At 61.7% G+C, this 11,886-nt stretch overlaps 3 protein-coding genes across 5 annotated transcripts; 1 reads left to right on the top strand and 2 right to left on the bottom strand.

Moving 5' to 3' along the window:
- Window positions 1–176: 176 nt before the first annotated feature.
- Window positions 177–1,885, top strand: FAM187B (family with sequence similarity 187 member B). Its single transcript, XM_038767620.1, has 2 exons — window positions 177–898; window positions 1,417–1,885. Exons 1-2 carry the CDS (start codon window positions 177–179, stop codon window positions 1,754–1,756), a joined length of 1,062 nt encoding a protein of 353 aa, XP_038623548.1. The 3' UTR covers window positions 1,757–1,885.
- On the bottom strand, window positions 1,866–7,883 carry FXYD5 (FXYD domain containing ion transport regulator 5). The gene is made up of 6 exons (XM_038766903.1): window positions 7,783–7,883; window positions 7,377–7,467; window positions 2,896–3,021; window positions 2,252–2,326; window positions 2,073–2,118; window positions 1,866–1,994 (listed from the first exon to the last, which is right to left on the bottom strand). The coding sequence occupies exons 2-6, from the start codon at window positions 7,465–7,467 to the stop codon at window positions 1,970–1,972; spliced, it is 363 nt and encodes a 120-aa protein (XP_038622831.1). The 5' UTR covers window positions 7,783–7,883; the 3' UTR covers window positions 1,866–1,969.
- A 261-nt stretch (window positions 7,884–8,144) lies between these two features.
- On the bottom strand, window positions 8,145–11,778 carry FXYD7 (FXYD domain containing ion transport regulator 7). Of its 3 annotated transcripts, XM_038766909.1 has the most exons (6): window positions 11,657–11,778; window positions 9,540–9,575; window positions 9,339–9,413; window positions 8,859–8,975; window positions 8,612–8,646; window positions 8,145–8,454 (listed from the first exon to the last, which is right to left on the bottom strand). In XM_038766909.1, the coding sequence occupies exons 1-4, from the start codon at window positions 11,673–11,675 to the stop codon at window positions 8,881–8,883; spliced, it is 225 nt and encodes a 74-aa protein (XP_038622837.1). In that variant the 5' UTR covers window positions 11,676–11,778; the 3' UTR covers window positions 8,145–8,454; window positions 8,612–8,646; window positions 8,859–8,880. The 3 variants fall into 3 exon arrangements, 2 of the variants coding, with proteins under 2 accessions (XP_038622837.1, XP_038622836.1); XR_005456328.1 differs by lacking the exons at window positions 9,540–9,575; window positions 11,657–11,778 and having other exon boundaries at window positions 8,859–8,892; window positions 9,339–9,396; XM_038766908.1 differs by lacking the exons at window positions 8,145–8,454; window positions 8,612–8,646; window positions 11,657–11,778 and adding an exon at window positions 10,682–10,906 and having other exon boundaries at window positions 8,884–8,975.
- Between the last annotated feature and the right edge of the window lie 108 nt (window positions 11,779–11,886).

The following is an 11,886-nucleotide window of genomic DNA, read 5'->3' as shown; positions in this document are numbered from 1 at the left end:
CGTGCCGGGCAGAGGGGGCCGGGGCTGTGGGTGGGGGAGCGGCAGGCAGGGCCCATGCCAGGTCTGGGGGAGACTGGGCGTTTGGGAGGGGCAGTGGGGTGGCAAAGCCGGGTTCCACGCTGACCTCACAGTGAGCCTGGCTCTTCTATCCCCCCCCGCCCCCTCCCCGGATTCCCATGGATGCCACCGCCCCGCTCCTCCTGCTCCCCCTGGTTTGGGGGTCCCACGGGTCCTGGTCCTCCCCATGCCCCGGCAACGGGGAGCCCTGCCGCCTGGCCTTCGTGTCGCACAACCCCGCCGCGCTCCCGTGCGCCGCCCCCGGGGCCGCCTGGGCCTTCCTTCCCCTGGGCCCGGGCCCCCGGACGCCGTGGGGCCTCCTCCCGCCCGGGGCCTCCGTGGCGGCGTCCGGCGCCCTCCACCTTGACCGGCCCCCACCCAACGCGTCTGGCCTCTACCGCTGCCGGGACCAGGACGGCCACACGCGCGCACTCTACGAGGTGGACTTCCAGCCGGCCGAGGCCCTGCGGCTCAGCCACGCAGGGCTGGGCCAGCGGGCCCTGGGCCCTGAGCCGGGGGTGGCGGGGTCTCGGGGCGGGGCGGCACTGCTGACGCGCTGGGGGCCGTGGCAGCCGTGCGGCCTGTGCGGGGCCCCGGCCGAGCGGAAGCGGCTGGGCCTCTGCTTTGCGCTGTTGCCCCTTGGCGGCCCACAGCCGTGTGGCCTGGCCAAGCTGCCGGGGCCGGGCCGGGGGCCCGAGCTCAGGATCGAGACCTGCTGGGAGCCCTGCGACGCGGCCGGGCCCGGACCCACCGTCGGACCCCTCCTGGTCTCCGGCCGCTACGAGGTCCCCGAGGGCGGCGGCGCCATCTGGCTGACCTGCCCCTCGGGCTCCATTTACAGGTGGGAGCGGGACCCGGGTCCTCATCCCGACTCCGCCGCGTAACTGCCGTGTGACCGGGGGCGAGTCACATCACTTCTCTGGGCCTTCGTTACCTCAGCTGTAAAATGGGGATAATAATAATAATGATGGCATCTATTAAACGCTTACTATGTGCAAAGCGCTGGGGAGGTTACAGGGTGATCAGGTTGTCCACAGGAAGCTCACAGTCTTAATCCCCATTTTCCAGATGAGGGAACTGAGGCCAGAGAAGTGAAGTGACTTGCCCAAAGTCACACAGCTGACACTTGGCGGAGTCAGAATTTGAACTCATCACCTCTGACTCCAAAGCCCGTGCCCTTTCCACCGAGCCATGCTGCTTCTGTAAGAAGAGTGGGAGCCCCAGGTGGGACAGGGATTGTCCTGGTATCTAACAGTGCTTGGCATACAGTAAGCGCTTACCGGGTACCACAATTATTCACTATTATTTGGTGGGGGCCCGGAGGGGGACGGCCCCTGACGTGAACGTTGTCCCCCGCAGGCCCGTGGCCTGGCTGGGCGAGTCCCGAGCCCTGACGTGGCTGGAACAGCTGCGGCCCAACGCGTCGGACCCGCTGGGCCCCGTCCTGGAGCCGGCCACGGGCGGCAGCCGTATCCGCGTCTCCTCCCCCGGCCTCTACCGCTGCTTCGTGGACCAGAGGCTGGTGGGACGCTTCGTGCTGGCGCGGCCCGGGCCCCCGCCGCCGGACCCGCCCGAGCTGCGCCGGGCGCAGGCCGCGGTACAGGCTCTGCTGGCGGCCAGCGGGGCGGCCCTGCTCGCCCTCCTAGCCCTCAGTGCGGGGGCCGCCTGCGGGGGCGGCGGGGGCCCCCACAGGAAATAAACCGGCCCCCCACCCACGTGAGGCCCTGGCTCTGTCAGAGGCTGGGGCGGCTCTGCTCCCGCCCAGTCCAGCCCCGCGCCGCGCATTCCTGGCCCCAGACCGCGCTAACTCGGTTTTGGACACTTTAATTTTGGCTGAAACGAGTGGAGGTGGGAGATGGGGCCGGAAAGTGGGGAGTGGGCTCCGTCCCGACGTTGGCCGGCCGCAGGGTCGTCACTCATGGGCGACTCTGTAGGCACTGTGGAAGCACAGATGAGAGGAGTGAGGGTGGGGCGGGCAGGAAGGGCCGCCCTCGTCCCCTTCGCCCCCCTCTCACCTTTGATGCTGTCGGCGGCACAGGGACCCCCTCGGGCAGCGATCACCTGGTCCGGAAACAAAGGTCGAGGCACAGCCGGACAGTCCCCGGTTCCCGCTTCCCTCCTTCTCCCCAGAGCCCGTCCAGCCCAACTCCCCAGCCCCCCCCCCCCCCCCCACTCTGCCCAGGTCCCGCCCTACTGGTGAGGATGAGGATTCCTGTGATGAACAGCACCGCTGCGGCCACCAGCCCCCACATCCTGAGCGTCTGCACATCTAGGGGGAGGACAAGGGGTGGGAGAGAGTGGGCGAGCCCTAGGGCACGTGCAGAGGGACACGGGAGTGGGGGGCGCACACTGCTGAGGCCCTGCCCCGGTTCAGCCCTCTCGATGGTAAACTCCCTCTAAACTATGGTCAGGGATCGTGTCTGCTAATTCTGTCGTATTGTACTCTCCCAAGCGCTTAGTACAGTGCTCTGTGCATAGTGAATGCTCAACAGATACCGTTGATTGGCTGATGCTGTGCCAAGCACTGTACTAAGTGCTGGGGTTGAAGCAAGATAATCCAGGCCCGTATTAGGTTTACAGTCTTAATTAGAGCAAGATCAGATACTGAATCCCCATCTTACAGAGTAGGAAACTGTGGCATAGAGGAAGTGAAGTGGGTCGCCCAAGGTCGCACTGCAGGCTAGGGGCAGAGCCAGGACTGGTCCCCAAATGCTCTGACACCTAGGCTCGGGCTCTTTCCACTAGGCCATGGTGGTACCCCGCTGCTCCCTCTCCCTGCACTTTTGCTGCCTCCTCCCCCTCTACCCCCCGGTTTCTGTTTCTGTCTCCCCGACTCACCGTAGTGGAAAGGGTCATCTGTGTCAGTGTCGGTGCCCGCGAGAGAGGGGGTGAATGTTACGGGGCCTTGCCCTGCCCATGTTGTGGCCTTTGCGGTTGGGGCTTGAGTCGTGTCATACTTAAGATCTGGAAAGGAAAAAGAGGGTCAGCAAGGGCGGAAGTGGTGGTGAAGGGGGGCAGTGTGAGGAAACATCTACAAGGTCACCTCCCCCCACCCCCGACCTGATATGGTGGGAGGGAGGGGGGCACAACTCACAGGAGTGGTTATTGGGGGGGTGGGGCTGTACTCTGATCTTTACCCATAGCGACCACCCCATCTCTCTTCCTGAAGGAGCTGGAGACCAGTTCTGGACCCCCTTCCATGATCTCTGGAGGCCCTGCCCCAGTTATGGCAACCCCCCCCCCCCCCCACCCAACGAAAGATCTCCAGAGACCCCGGCAATCATTTTTCTAAAAAAGAGGTTAGTTTATGTCTCCCCACTCTTAAAGAACCTCCAGTGGTTGCCCATCTACCTGTGCATCAAACACCAACCTACTGATTTATTGTGACTCATTCTCATCTCTCCCACCCCCAGATCCCTGGCTCAGGCCCTTCCTCCTACCTGGAACTCCCTCCCCCTTCATATCCTGGTCATCTCATCTTGAAGGCCCTTCTGAAATCATTTCCTCCAGGATTATCATTATTATTGTTAATTATTATTATTACTGCTAATAACGATAATAATAGTATTTGTTAAGTGCTTACTATATGCCAAGCTAGGCAGAGAGGCTTAGTGGAAAGAGCTCAGGCTTGGGAGTCAGAGGATGTGGGTTCTAATCCCGGCTCTGCCACTTGTCTGCTATGTGACCTTGGGCAAATCATTTCACTTCTCTATGCCTCAGTTCCCTCATCTGTAAAATGGGGAATACGACTGTGAACCCCAAGTGGGACAACCTGATTACCTTGTATCTACCCTAGTGTTTAGAACAGTGCTTGGTGCATAGTAAGCGCTTAACAAATTGCATCATCATTATACAAGATAGAGAAGCAGCCTAGCCTAGTGGATAAAGCGTGGTCCTGGGAGTCAGAAGGACCTGGGTTCTAATCTTGGTTCTGCCACTTGTCTGCTGTGTGACCTTAGTCAAGTCATTTCACTTCTCTGTGCTTCACTTACCTCATCTGTAAAATGGGGATTAAGATTGTGAGTCCCATGGGGGACAGAGACTGTGTCCAACCCAATTTGCTTCGTTCAGTGCCTGGCACATAGTAAGCACTTAACAAAGACACTGTTATTATTATTATTATCATAATCAGGTTAGATATAGTCTCTGTTCCCATAAGGGGCTCCCAGTCTAAGTAGGAGGGAGAACAAGTACTTAATCCGTATTTTACAGATGAGGAAACTGAGGCACAGTAAAGTTAAATGACTTGCCCAAGGCCTTGCAGCAGGCAAGTGACAGTCATTCATTCATTCAATTGTATTTACTGAGCACTTACTAGGTGCAGAGCACTGTACTAAGCTCTTGGAAAATAGAATTCAGCAATAAAGAGAGAGTAAGGAGAATAAAGAGTCAAAATTAGGGCCCCCGTTCTCTAACTCCAAGGCCCATGCCCTTTCCATTAGAAGGTCTGGCTTGATTAATCTCTCGCCACCCCACCCTTAATCAATCAGTGGTATTTATTGAGTGCTTAATGTATGCAGAGCACCGTGCTAAGCACTTAGAGTACAGAGTACTGTAGTCACTGTACAATCTCTACCCTCACCAACTTTGAAATCCCTCTGTTCTTTCATTCATTCATTCATTCAATCGTATTTGTTGAGCGCCTGCTCTGTGCAGAGCACTGTACTAAGCACTTGGGAAGTACAATTCGGCAACATAGAGAGACGGTCCCTACCCACCAACGGGCTCACAGTCTAGAAGCAGCGTGGCTCAGTGGAAAGAGCACGGGCTTTGGAGTCATAGGTCATGGGTTCAAATCCTGACTCCGCCACTTGTCAGCTGTGTGACTTTGGGCAAGTCACTCAACTTCTCTGTGCCTCAGTTACCTGATCTGTAAAATGGGGATTAAGACTGTGAGCCCCCCATAGGACAACCTGATCACCTTGTGACCTCCCCAGCGCTTAGAACAGTGCTTTGCACATAGTAAGTGCTTAATAAATGCCATTATTATTATTAGAAGGGGGAGACAGACTACAAAACAAAACATGTAGACAGGTATCAAAACCGATCTGACCACAACCTCCTCACTTGCCCTCTGTCCCATGCACCTCCTCCCAACAAGTTTGTCCTGTTCCTCCACAGAGAACTCCCATCTTTTCACCCCATCCAATGTTCTCAAGTCATCATTAACCATTTAGCCTCCATATCCAAACTACCTTCTCCCGATGACCAAATTGACACCCTCAACATGCCCCCCTCTATTGAACTCAACTCCCTCGCTCCCCTGTCCCTTCGTAGACACCATACCACTGATCCACCGCCCTAGATCACCTCCACAGTCCGCTTCCTCTGCTCTTGTGCAAAGGAGCTCTTGAGCTGCAGAGAGCTGCTGCTGGAAATCTAGGTATCAGGCCAACCTTGTCCTCCACACGTTCATCCTCGCATACTTTAATGCTGCCCTCTCTGCCTTGCAGTGTAATTTCTCCATTCTCCTTGACACCCACGCCCATTGCCTTCACCAGTTGTTCCAGACATTAAACTCCCTCCTCAAACCTCCTGTCTCCCTGTCTACACCTGCTGTCTCAAGTTCCTTTCCTCCAATTCTCTCCTAGATCCCCTCCAATCTGGCTTCCTTCCCCTTCACTCCACAGAAGCCTCCCTTTCAAAGGTCACCAATGATCTCCTTGCCAAATCCAATGGGCCTCTACTCCATCCTAATCCTCCTCGGCTTCAGTGACACAGTCCTCTCCTGGTTCTCTTAACTCTCTGGCTGCTTATTCTCAGTTTATTTCGTGGGCTCCTCCTCTGCTTTCCACGCCCTAACTGCGAATGTCCCTCAAGGTTCAGTTCTGTGTCCCCATCTATTCTCCATTTACATCCAGTCCCTTGAGGAACTCATCAGCTTCCATGGCTTCAACTACCACCTCTCTGCGGATGATCGCCAAATCTACATCTGTAACCCTGATCTCTTTCTGCAGTCTCACATTTCCTTCTGCCTTCAGGACATCTCTATTTGAATGTCCTGCCGTCACTTTAAACTTAACAAGTCCAAAATAGAACTCCTCATCTTCCCACCCAAACCCTGTCCTTTCCCTGACTTTCCCATCACTGTAGACAGCACCATCATCCTTCCTGTCTCACAAGCCCATAACTTTGGGGTTATCCTGGACGCCTCTCTCTCTTTCAACCCACATATTCAATCTATCGCTAAATCCTGTCGTTTTAACTATATGACACTGCTAAAATCCACCCTTCTCCATCCAAACTGCCACCCTCCTTGATTACCATATCAGCTTCCTTGCTGACCTCCCTGCCTGCTGTCTCTCCCCACTCCAGTCCATACTGCACTCTGCTGCCCGGATCATTTTCCCTCCCCACGAAGAGCTCACAGTCTGAAGAGAAAGATGGGCAGGGACCGTGCCTACTGACTCTGCTGTACTGTACTTTCCCAAGCACTTAGTACAGTACTGTGTGTACAGTAAGTGCTCAATAAATACCACTGCTTGATAAATTATAGATCTCTACATAAATTCTGTGGGGCTGAGGGTAAAGTGAATATCAAGGGCCTAGAGGGTACAGATCCAAGTGCATAGGGGATGCAGAAGGGAGAAGGAGTCGGGGAAATGAGGCTTTAATCAGCAAGGCCTCTTGGAGGAGATATGATTTTAATAAGGCTTTGAAAGTGGAGAGAGTGGTGGTCTCCCACTCCTGCCACTTCAGCACTTCCACCTGAGCACTTTGTTACTTACGGTCCCCACTCCCGTTGCCCTTTTGTCCACATCTTTGTACTGCAGTTCTTCCTTCTCCCTGTAAATTCTTACAGTGTCTGTCTCCTGTCCTAGATAGAAACTCCCTGAGAGCAAGGATTGTGACTCCTGACTCTCTTGCTCTGTCCCAGATACAATGCTCTGCCCAGACTAAGCACCTAATTAATACTACTGGCTGACTGAGGTCCCCCTATTCAGGTCCATATTCTGGCTATTCTGGCCCACAGGTCTTTAAAACTTCCTTAAATTCCACTTCCTCCTGCAGGGATCCTGTCCCACCCCCAGCTAGTCCCACTCGTCGCTCATTCGTATACGGCTGCTTTGCACCCGGTCAGTCCGCACAGCACCCCGCACAAGGCAGACGTCCAGTATCCAGCCGGGCTCGAACCGGGTGCCCAGCGCAAAACAGGTGCCCAGTCTGGCCCCCGGCCCAGTGCTCTGCCCACCTGTAAATTCCCTTGACTGGCTCCCTGCAGCTTCTGGCCCGGGCCCGTCCCCCCCCGTCCCAACCTCCCGCAAACCTTCCGTCCCTCCCATTCCGGGCCGGGTCGGGCCGGGGGCGAGAACACTCACCCGGAGCGGGTGTGGAGAGGGCCAGGCCCGACCCCAGGCACAGGAGCAGGAGGAGCAGGTGGAGTGGGATGAGCCGCTGCGGCGGGGCCATCTGCGGGCGGGTGCGGGTCGGTGGGAGGAGTATTAGTCCTGTCCCCGGCCACCCCCTGTCCCGCCCCGCCCCGCCCCGTCTAGTCCAGCCTCCAGGCAGCGGACCGCAAAAAGAGAAACCGCAAACCGTTAGTGTCCGCATCTATCGCGGCTCCCACATGGGACAGAGGCGGGGTCCGAGGCGGAGGCTGGGGCTGAGCCCGGGGGCCGGGCAGCTGGGCCTCCCGCACAGGGAGGGGTCGGGGCAGGGGCAGAACCCGAGGGGCAGCGGGCAGGGGGCAGGGGGCAGGGGCCAGGGCCGGAGCGGGGCCCTTACCTCGGAGCTGAGGGTCCGTCCGGAGCCTGCAAGGGACGGGCAGAGCGGGGAGCAGGGAGTGGGGGGGGGGACCAGTCTTAGTCACAGAAACGGTCATTTCCTCTCCGGTTTCCGGGCATCAAAACACGGAGGGAGGAGCCGGCGGGGGGCACCTCGGGGCGGGGCACCGCCGGGGGCAGAGCCGGGGGAGTCCCCGGGTGGAGGGGCGTCGGGCCCCGGGCCGGCGGAAGGAGGGGGCGCAGAGTCGGGCTCCGTGGGGCCGGGGAGGGGGCGAGGAGGACGAAAGACACAAAGAACAGAAGGAAAACCTGTCCACGTTTATTGAGCTCAGCGTCGGTACAGAGAGGGGGGGCGGGGGCGGGGGCGCCCGGAGGCCGCGGGGCGCGGCGGGCGGGGGCAGCTCCTCGGTCTCTCGGGGCGCTGAGCGGGAAGCCGGCGGCGCCGCGGACCCGGGGCGGGAGAGGCCTGGCGGGGCGGCCCGGTGACGGGAGCTCCGACCCGCGGGGACGGAACCCGGGGGAGCCGGGGAACCGGAGGCCTCGCCCCCTTTCCCCGGCCCCTCCCTCCCCCCCGGCTCCCCTGGCCCGGCCCGGCCCGGCCCGGCCCGGCCCGGGGTCGGTGGAGGAGCCGGGTTTGCTGGGCGGAACAGTGAGTCGGTCTACATGGCCGGAGCTGGCGGGGGGTGGGGGGGAGAGGGGAAGAGGGGGGGAGGGGAGGTCAGCCCCGCCCTCCCCCTCGCAGGATCCGCCCCGGTCCCCTCCACTTCCCGGTTCCTCCCCATGCCCCTCCTCTTCTCGGGGGCCGCCCCCCGCCCTCCCCCCACACTCACTTGGAGTTTTGATGGGCCGCAGGTCGGATTTACTGCTGCAGGAGGCGCGGACAGACAGACAGTGTTGAGGACTGATCGATGGACATTAAGAGCTTCTCCCGGCCCGCCCCTCCTCTCCTCCACCCTCCAGCCTCCCCTTCTCCCCTTCACCCTCTCCCCCGGCTCCTCCTCTTCCGACCCCCGCCCACACACACATGCACACACACACACACACACACACACACACTCACTCACTCTTTCCCCTCACCTCGAGTCCGCTTTCCTGCATTTCACCTTCTTGCCTGGTCGGGGTCGGGAGAGGTGGGAGTCAGAGAGAAGGGAGGAAAAGCAGCCGGGCAGGGGTCTAGGATGGGGGCAGACGGGGCTAGGGCCGGGTTGGGGCGGGGTTGGATAATAATGATAGTATTTATTAAGCTCTTAGTATGTGCAAAGCACTGTTCTAAGCGCTGGGGAGGTTACAAGGTGATGAGGCTGTCCCACGGGTGCTCACGGTCTTACGCCCCATTTTACAGATGAGGGAACTGAGGCCCAGAGAAGTTAAGTGACTTGCCCAAAGTCACACAGCTGACAAGTGGCGGAGCCGGGATTTGAACCCATGACCTCTGACTCCGAAGCCCGTGCTCTTTCCACTGAGCCATGCTGCTTCGCGGGGCTGGAATCGGGGCGGGGCGGGACTCCCGGGGAGGGGGGGGGCGGGTCTAAGGCCGGTGCCGGGGCGGATACTCACTGAGGATAATGATAATTCCCACCACGAACATGATCGTGGCCAGGGTGAGGCCGACGGTGCGGACCGTGTCGTAGTCTGGGTGACAGGGGAGATGGAGGCGTCAGGGAGTCCGGGGGGCCTCGCCCTTCTCGCCCCCCGGCCCGGCCCTGCCCGTCTGACCGGGCCCGGCTCCGCCCCGCTCCCCCCCGGCCCTGGACTTACCATATTCAAAGCGGTCCGGACGGTCCTTGAACGGGGCTGCGGAGAGACAGACGGTGACGGTCCGAGGAGCGTCCGAGACCCCCACCCCCCTCGCTGCCCCTCACAGCCCGGGGGGGGGGGGGCCGGGACGGGGGGGCCGGGCCGGCGGGAGCCAGGGAAGGAGCGGGGGGAGGGACCGGAGGGGCCGGGGCTGTTGCCAGGAGACACCGGGGAAAGAGGCGGTTGACATGGCAACGGGGCATCAGCAGGAGCGGGAGGCCGGAAGCTAGGGCAAGATGGGGAGGGAGAAGAGAAGAAGAGGCGGAGAGGGAAGGGGGCGCGTGACCTCCTGTCTCCGTAGTCGCGAGTGCCACTTTCGGGGTTCCGGACCCCCAGGACCTGCGGGGGCTTGGGGCTGGGCGCGGTCCCCGCAGCGTGACGCAGCTTCGGCTCGGTACCGCTGGACCAGAGCCGGGGTTGGGGGCGGGGCGGGGCCACGGCCTGGCGGGCAGCGGGGTTGACAGGGCTGGACCATGGCCAGGCCTCGGGGGGTGGGGGGACCACAGCCCGGCCGGGGGGGGGGGGGTTAGTAGGGCCGGACCACGGCCGGGCTTGGGAGGGGGGCTGGTAGGGGTGGACCACCGCCTGGCGAGGGGGGCGGCGAAGGGCTAGCAGGGCCGGACCGTGGCTTGACGTTGGAGGGAGGGTTGGCAGGGCAAAGCGGAGGGGGTTGGATAGGACTGGCCCGCTGCCCGGCGGCGGAATGAGGCGGGACTGGCCGGGCTGGCCGGCTGCCGGGGAGTCGAGAGCGGGGCTAGTACGGCTGGACCGCGGCCCGGCGGGGGAGGGGGGGCGGTGGGCCGGGCTGGCCCACAGGCTGTCCGGGGAGGGGAGCCGGACTGCTGGCAAGGCTGGCCCGCTGCCAGGGGGTGGGGAGGGGCCGGCAAGGCTGTACCGTGGCCGGCGGGGAGAGGGCGGGGTTGACCAGGTTGTCCCCTCCCCACCCCCCCAAAGGCTCATCCCTCACCGGAACTCCCCATTGATTAGCGGCTCCGCAGCGAGGACTCCGGGCGGTTGGGTCCACTGCTGCCCGCCCGCTCTGCTTCACCCCGCCTCTACCTCGCCCGCCCAGCTCGCGCTCCTCGGCAGATCCGAGACATTACCCGCGTTGCCCTGTCCACCACCCCCTTCGGGGGTCTCCGGCCCCGTCCGCGTTGCCCAGAGGCCTTAGCGAGGAGTTGGAGGGTCAGCCTGGCGAGGGTGGGTGGTCTGGAGATAGCGCTGGTGACAGCGCCCGAGCACCTGTATGATTTTTGTGTGTGGCGGTATGATCGGGTGTGTGTGCGCATGTGACTGGGTCTCTGTGTGTGTTTGTGGGGGGAGGCTCTCTGTGTGTGTGTGTGTGTGTGCGTGTGTGTGTGTGTGTGTGTGTGTGTGTGTGGCGGGCGCACGCGCACACAGCCTCGCTCCGTGGGTGCGGTCGCTGCGGCTTCTCCAGCCCCGCCCCGCCCCGCCCCATTTGGTCTTGGCCTCCATCTCCCGGGCCCACCCCCATCCCGGGAATGACCCCGCAACGCAGGGCGAGATGGAGACCGGCCGAGGCGGAAAGAGATCCCCCTAGACGGGCAGAGATGAGTAGAGGCAGGCAGTCATCCAGAGATGGGACAGAGATGAGCAGAGATGCGCGGAGTGACCGAGGAAGACACGCAGGCAGGGACATCACACGCACATACACACACACACACGCACACACACACACACACACACACACACACACACACACACGCGCGCGCGGAGAAACCGTCAGACGGAAGAGACCGTCAAGTCGGACGCGCAGCTCCGGCAGGAGCCTCCCGTTACCATGGCGACGGGGATGAGCATTTTCTCCGTCTCCCCGGAGCCTCGCCTTCCCCCCCGGAGGCGCGTGTCCCGCCGCGTGCAGAGGCGGTGGCCGGGCTGTCGCGGGGCGGGAGAGGGGGCGCGCCGGTGCCAGGCGTGTGCAATGCGCGTGCAACCGGGCCGGAGGCCGCCGAGCGTGTAAGCCCGCCGAGAGCGTGCAGCGGGGCTGCCCGGGGCGTGACGCGTTGCCCCGGAGCCCCGACCCCGGCCCCCCGGCTCCGGGCCCGTCCCGCACTCACGCTTTGTGGTGACCTCCATAGCGACGACGGGAGGCGGCGGCTGGAAGGGATGGAGATGGAGGCGGCGGCGGCGGCGGCGGCGGCAGGGTCCGACTGGTAGCGACTGCGCTCAGGCTGAGGCTCGGCTCGGGGAGTGTGTCGGGGGGGGGGGGGGGGGAAGGGGCGGCAGCCAATGCGGGAAGAGAATCGGGGACTGAGCCCGCCCCCAGCGCCCCCCCCCGTCAACCCTC

This window comes from Tachyglossus aculeatus, chromosome 26, assembly GCF_015852505.1.
Source record: "Tachyglossus aculeatus isolate mTacAcu1 chromosome 26, mTacAcu1.pri, whole genome shotgun sequence".
Taxonomy (NCBI): domain Eukaryota; kingdom Metazoa; phylum Chordata; class Mammalia; order Monotremata; family Tachyglossidae; genus Tachyglossus; species Tachyglossus aculeatus.
This window is presented reverse-complemented; position numbering and strand designations above follow the sequence as displayed.

Coding starts and splice junctions, on each gene's coding strand:
- FAM187B (XM_038767620.1), top strand. CDS start 177: ATGGATGCCACCGCCCCGCTCCTCCTGCTCCCCCTGGTTTGGGGGTCC. Junction 899..1,416: donor CCCTCGGGCTCCATTTACAG/GTGGGAGCGGGA, acceptor TGTCCCCCGCAG/GCCCGTGGCCTGGCTGGGCG.
- FXYD5 (XM_038766903.1), bottom strand. CDS start 7,467: ATGGCCCCGCCGCAGCGGCTCATCCCACTCCACCTGCTCCTCCTGCTC. Junction 3,022..7,376: donor CCTCTCCACACCCGCTCCGG/GTGAGTGTTCTC, acceptor TTTCCTTTCCAG/ATCTTAAGTATGACACGACT. Junction 2,119..2,251: donor AGGAATCCTCATCCTCACCA/GTAGGGCGGGAC, acceptor TTTCCGGACCAG/GTGATCGCTGCCCGAGGGGG.
- FXYD7 (XM_038766908.1), bottom strand. CDS start 10,867: ATGCGCACACACACCCGATCATACCGCCACACACAAAAATCATACAGG. Junction 9,414..9,539: donor TCCGGACCGCTTTGAATATG/GTAAGTCCAGGG, acceptor CCTGTCACCCAG/ACTACGACACGGTCCGCACC. Junction 8,976..9,338: donor GGGAATTATCATTATCCTCA/GTGAGTATCCGC, acceptor ACCCGGCCCTAG/CCCCGTCTGCCCCCATCCTA.